This window comes from Alligator sinensis, unplaced genomic scaffold, assembly GCF_000455745.1.
Source record: "Alligator sinensis unplaced genomic scaffold, ASM45574v1 scaffold27_1, whole genome shotgun sequence".
In the NCBI taxonomy this organism is placed as follows: Eukaryota; Metazoa; Chordata; order Crocodylia; family Alligatoridae; genus Alligator; species Alligator sinensis.
In genome coordinates, this window is record NW_005842554.1 from 1,030,206 (window position 1) to 1,036,717 (window position 6,512).

General features: G+C 49.3%; 1 protein-coding gene across 1 annotated transcript in view; it reads left to right on the top strand.

The window, feature by feature from the left end:
• LOC102385220 overlaps positions 1-790 on the top strand; it is an 18,658-nt gene extending 17,868 nt beyond the window's left edge. The window contains exon 8 of the mRNA XM_014523957.2: positions 462-790. Within this exon, the coding sequence (XP_014379443.2) occupies positions 462-665 (204 nt within the window). The 3' untranslated portion in view covers positions 666-790. The remainder of the gene's footprint in view (positions 1-461) is intronic.
• The last annotated feature ends 5,722 nt before the right edge of the window (positions 791-6,512 follow it).

The following is a 6,512-nucleotide window of genomic DNA, read 5'->3' on the forward strand; positions in this document are numbered from 1 at the left end:
AGTCATTGAGCTGAAATGAGAAGGCTGTGTCAAAATCATGTGGCTTCAAATGCTGCGTGCCATTGCTTGAAAGCAAAAGAAGAACTAGTGCTGTTGTCAGTCTAGAACAGTGGTTCTCAACATTTTTAGACTCGAGGCCCCCTGGACAGACTTGAGGCACCCCTGGATAGACTCAAGCCCCCCATGGAAAATGCCAGCTCTTAGTTTTCACCATTTTTTGACTACAGAAAAATAATTTAGCAGTTTTTACGTTGCAAAGAACTCAGAAAGCCCATAAGTGTGGAGTTCTATTTGAAATCACTGGGTGTATTTTGTGAATCATGTTTGTATACCTAACCGTACATTGTGTGCCAACCCATGTCAACCTTGAAAGGATTTCAAGGCACCTCAGGGAACCATGGCACACTATTTGAGAACCATTGGTCTTGAGCAAATCTCACAGTCCTTTTTGTCTGCTCCAGGTGCTACAGATACTGGAGGAGGTGCAGAAGAAACACATGGTGGGCTATACCAACAGTGCCTTCACCTTAGAAGATCAGGAAGAGCAACAGAACCACTCCCACACTGTCCGAAGTAGCAGAAATGCTGCTAGCCCAAAAGAGAGGATCTCAGCATTGCATACCAACAATGTGTTCAGCACCAACAAGCAGGATGTAAAGCTCTGAGCGAATCAGGCAGACAATATTAGTGCACATTCATTTGGGAAGGGCTTGCCAGTCAATGATGTCCAATAAAGGGAAGGGATAAATGAGACGTCTCTGCCCCTTGTAGATTAATTTACTGTTACAAATACCACACATAATAAAAAAAATATATCTTATGGGAGTTCCATCCTTACTAGTCCCAGACTCCTCTTTGGGGCTTTATTCCTCACATCAGAAATTACTGTGTAATTCGTTTCTGGTTTGGGACAGTCTCTAGATGCATTATATTCTAATGTTGCAAATTTGTGCAGCAAGATTCATGGCTCCAGTGCAAATCACATACAGGGTATGTCTACACATTCATTAATGTATAGTAGTTACTGCCCATTTAGTTTAGTACTTGCTTAATGAAGTACTAACTAAGTACACAGTAACTACAGTTACTGTGCAGGAGCACTGGCACATGGGGTTTTTTTGTGACACTTACTGTGCAGTAGGGTATTAGCATGGTTTTTGCCTGGCACACTACTGCAGTATTATTAGGCTACTGCGTATTAAGCGTCTCACATATAGACACCCACAGAGTAATAGATACTAAGGTGGAGGAACTTCACACAATTCAAAATCATGTGAGATGCTGTTTCCTGAATGAGCCCTTCCTGGATAAGGAATTCAGCTGTTATAATTGCTTTTGATTCTCCTTTCTCTTCCAAGCCAACATAAGGTAACAAACCTATTGGGCCTTAGTCAGATATCATGCTGATATGAGGGCTTAACACACCTTCAAGTCAATTGAAAGTGGCTTGAAGAACAGTTCAAGCAAACTCCCTAACTTCAATGGGAGTTTGACTGGGCCTTAAATTGGAAAAAACTCCAGTGAAGACATTGGAGCTATAGCAGTCCAAAATCTTTTTGACCTGTAATTACAGAGATGGGCAGAACAAAAATATCGCCTTTTTGACTTAGCTAATTTATTTGTCGAGTTTCTCAAGGGAACTGATTTTTTTTTACTGATTTTTCAAAATCAATAAAACATGTATAATAAAACCTGGACACTGTATAACTGAGTAGCATTGATATTTGCAGTGTTTATTAATCTTTTCACAGGTGTGGCACCAATTTAAACATCCTGTAATGCTCCAAATTGTTATTCAAATATACCTCAGGAGTTAATGGACTTGTCTGCACCTCTCATGAAAAACGCTAGTATTTCTATTGAAGGAGGGGGGTGAATAGATCATTTTGAAATTCATCTAGGACAGGAGCGGACAATTATTTCAGGTGGACGGCTGTTTACCGAGCTTTGGCAAGCTGTCGAGGGCTGCAAGGGTAGCTCCACCCCTTGACAGGTGCCCCACCCCTTGGTTGCCATCTTGGGACCAGAAGTCCCACCCCCTAATCCCTGACCTTTGCCACCAGAAGTCCCTCCCCTTGCCCCTGGAAGTACTCCTTTCAGCAAGAGGGTTTGCCATCTCAGAACCAGAAAAATACCAAATTATATAGTAAAAGTCAAATATCTACTGCAACATTCATTAATTTGATTTCAAAAAGTATTTTGGTCCTGATTTACGTGTGTTTGTGTAGTATACATAGAGGTGATTGTATAATAGCTTAAAATTAAGTCTTACTCTTGTATAATGTGGGGGGCTATGGGAGATATGGGTGGGTGGATATAGGTTTGTTGAGGGCTGTGGGTGTGTGGGTATGTCAGGTGTGGGGGAGGGTGTGTGGGGGGGTTGTGGAGGGTGGGGGAGCATGTGGGTATTCATGTGGATGTGTGGGGTGTGGCTGGGTGTGGGGTTTATGGGGGGTTGTGTGTGGGGGAGGGTGGTTGGGGAGGGCTGTAGCATGTGTGGAAGAGGAGGGTTTACCCACAGCCACCCCCCACCCCATTGCAGGCAGAGCCCCCACCAGTACTCCTTCAAGCCCAGGCTCCATCCTCCTGCCACTCTGGGCCCCAGTATGAGCGCCATGCTCCCACTCACCACCACTTCCCTCTCCCATCTGCCACCACTGCCCTTCTCCTGCTCCTTCCTCATCCCCTTTTCCCCCCACATAGCGTGGCCAGCTGCAGCGCCAGGCTGCCAGACTCAACAGGAGCCAGCCCAGTCCAGCTGGCACAACACAGGGACAACCAAGAATGGTGGGGGCCAGGACAGCTGCTGGGTCCTGCAACCTGGTGCTGCAGCTGGGAACCATGTGGCACTGGAATGGCAGGCAGGGGTAGGGAGGAATGGCGGCAGGCAGGAAACCAGGGAAATGGTGGCAGCAAGTGTGGCAGGCCAGTAGAGGGTGCTCCTGTGCTGAGCCACCTGCCTCACTGTGCCCCACCAAAAACCAGGCTTCAGATGCCTCCCCAGGGGCACCAACTTCTGACCAACCCCCTTTCTGGAGCACACCCACAAGCCTGGGGTAGCGTCGTCACCACCCAGACTCAGGTCTTTGTCTGGGCCCTGTGCCACCCAGAATACACAGGCCATGTAGACCTTGGGATATTGGAATGCTTCTATTAGCCTGAAGCCTAAAAAGTAGCCTCCCTTGGTCAGCTGAGCCAAGGGAACAAGAAGGCCTGCTCAATCCCTCTCGAGTATGTACAACACGGCTGGCTATAACAGATCGCTTTATTGGGTAGAGAGGGGAGGCATGGGGAGGGGTACAAGTCTGAAGAGTAGCAAAAGAATAAACCTGAGCAAACAGAGAGACTTGGTAGCCCTTTGATATGCAATTAGAGTACATTAATCTAAGTTCCAATTTGAGTTTCTGGTAAGTTACTCACTTCTGGATCCTGAATATGAGAAAGGGCTCCAGAAGTCCATGCTGCTCAGTGTGTGTCTTTAAAAATGTCCCCCCTCCTTCTTCCTGGAGAGGACCACTTAAATAACCCTTCTGACCTTACCACTAAGTTCCCACCAGAAGCAGTCCCATTGGGCGCTGACCGGTGCTTCCCAATGACACACAACTGACTGTTGACACCTACACAGTCAATTGAGTCATTAACTGGTTGGAGGGGCACACCCAGAGAGTGGTGGTGGACGGGTCTTATTTGACATGGAGGGATGTGGGCAGTGGGGCTCTGCAGGGCTCGGTCCTCGGGCCTGCACTGTTCAACATCTTCATCAGCAACTTGGACGAGGGGGTAAAAAGCACCCTGTTCAAATTTGCAGATGACACTAAGATGCGGGGGGAAGTGGGCACGCTAGAAGGGAGGAATAGGCTGCAATCAAACCTAGACAGGTTACAGGGGTGGGCGGATGAGAACAGGATGGGTTTCAACACTGACAAGTGCAAGGTGCTGCACCGGGGGAGGAAGAACCAGCAGCACACCTACAGGCTGGGGAACTCCCTTCTTGACAGTGCAGAGGCAGAAAAGGATCTTGGAGTCATTATTGATGCCAAAATGAATATGGGCTGACAGTGTGGGGACGTGGTCAGGAAGGCCAACTGTACCTTGTCATGCATCCACAGATGCATCTCAAGCAGGTCCAAGGTGATCCTCCCCCTATATGCGACACTGGTCAGGTCGCAGTTGGAGTACTGCATCCAGTTCTGGGCGCCGCACTTCAGGAGGGATGTGGACAACATGGAGAGGGTCCAGAGGAGGGCCACTCACATGATCAGGGGGCAGCAGGGCAGGCCCTGTGAGGAGAGGCTACGGGACCTGAACCCGTTCAGCCTCCACAAGAGAAGGCTGAGGGGGGATCTAATGGCCATTTACAAACTAGTCCGAGGGGGCCAGCGGACATCAAGAGGCACTACTTCATGGTCAGTGCAGCTAGGAGCTAGAACCAACTTCCAAGGGAAGTGGTGCTCGCTCCTACCTTGGGGGTCTTAAAAAAGGAGGCTAGAGACTCACCTAGCTGGGGTTGTTTGACCCCAGCATCCTTTCCTGCCCATGGCAGGGGGTCAGATTTGATGATCTGCTTAAGTCCCTTCCGACCCTACCAACTATGAAACTATGACTACAAGAGAGAACCAGTCACATGACCTGCAAGGGCGGGAAACTTGAGACAAAGGGAGCAGATTCCCCCTGCCTCAAGAATGTCTCCAGCTAAGGTCACAACTCAGTGTTAAATGAAATAGATGGGGGAGGGGCTGCCTGCTCACAGCAGTGAGGCAGATAGAGGGGTGATTCCTCCATACCAGGTTGGGGGGAGTGGCAGTGAGTGGGCACATGGGCAGGAGTGCAGGGCCTCCACTGGTGTGCCAAGGCCAGTGCTGGCAGGGGCCCAGAGCAGGGTGGCAGGAGCATGGGGTGCAGGCTGGCAGGGGCTCTATGGAGCCAGGCTGGCTCCCCCCTCTCCCTGCTGGTGCAGCCCAGCCTGGCTCCATAGAGCCTCTGCCGGCCCAGACCCCGCACTCCTGCCACCCTGGGACACCAGCATGGGCCCTGCACTCCTGCATACATGTTCACCCCCTGCCACCCCTAGACATGTTCCAGCTGTCTACCGCTGCCATTTCCCCACTTTCCTGCTTGCTGCCATTCCTCCCCACCCTGTGCCTGCTGTTCCGGCACCACGTGATTCTCAGCTACAGTGCCGGGATTGCAGGAGCCAGCTCAGCCTGGCCCTGAGGACTGGAGCAATTGCCTGTGGTCCTACCCTGCCTCCATCCCCCCTTCCCCTCCCACCCCCTTATTTGAATTTCCCTCTCAGGTGGAGGGAGGTAGGAACAGCCCCAGGGTCCCAGGCCAGAAGCCTCTGCTAGGCAGAGGCTTCCAGCTGGGATGTGGGGAGTGGGCCCAGGCTAGGCTGGCCTTGCTGCGGCTGCTGGGTCCTGCCACTGGCTCTCCCGGGGTCCTACTGCCCCTGGTGTCTTGTCATCTTTGACAGGCAGCCAGGGCAGATCAATATTAATTTTCTAAATTTTTTAGGGACCCCAAGGGCTGGATAGAATAGCCTAGTGGGCTGGATTAGGCCTGTGGATTGTATTTTGCCTGCCCCTGATCTAGGATGCAACTCTGTTGATTTCAGGAAAATTTCACCAGGGATGAATTTGATCCCATTCCTTAACTAGGTCAGATAACAAGCATGTAATGGGTGGTCATCACTGAAACTAAGGTGAAGAGGCAATGAAGGGGACAACCCAGAAATGTGCCTAAATATCACATAGCCCTTTACTAAAGAAATCTAAGATTAAGCTCTAACCTGGCGATACCACTGACCTGCACTTAATCATTTACACCAGTGCAAATTGAGTAAAATATATTGGCTCCTCTCACAATCTCTCCCCAACTTGGATCCTTTTTACCCCTGGATGATATCCCATCCTGGTGAACATCTCTAAATTTTGCAAGATTGTCTTCATCCCATGATGTTAAATTATATCCCTTGAATCTGTTAAACCATAATGTCCAACTTGAAGGATTTGCAATTAGAGCTTGAATACCTGATTTTTAGGTTTGCTGATTGACCAAAAAAAGAAACCAAAAAGACAAGTGGCATGGGTAGATGTGTGTGTGGCATGTGGCAGATCAAGGAGGGAGCAAGGAACACAGTGGCAGACAGGGTAGAAAGCAGAAACAGAGCAGCAAATTGAACAGGGGAAGGGGATCAGAGTGGCACTTAAGGAGGGTGTGGGGCTTACCTTGTGGCATGCTTGCTAAAATGGTTGGCCCTCACTGCTCTAGGGCAGCAGAATAGGTAGGAGTTAATGGGGCCATTTGAGGTGCTTAGAACTGCATCAGAGATATGGTAGGAGCTAATCAAAGTAAGCCTACAATATCACCAGGGACAGGTGCATTTCAATAGATTCATAGGTTCTTTTTGATCATATCTCTGAACTCCTCTTGTTCTGGAAAATTTGGTTTTTGAAATTGTCGCAGAGCACCCCGGTGCTCTGCTCCTAGAGGGGAGAAACTGCCAGGGAAAG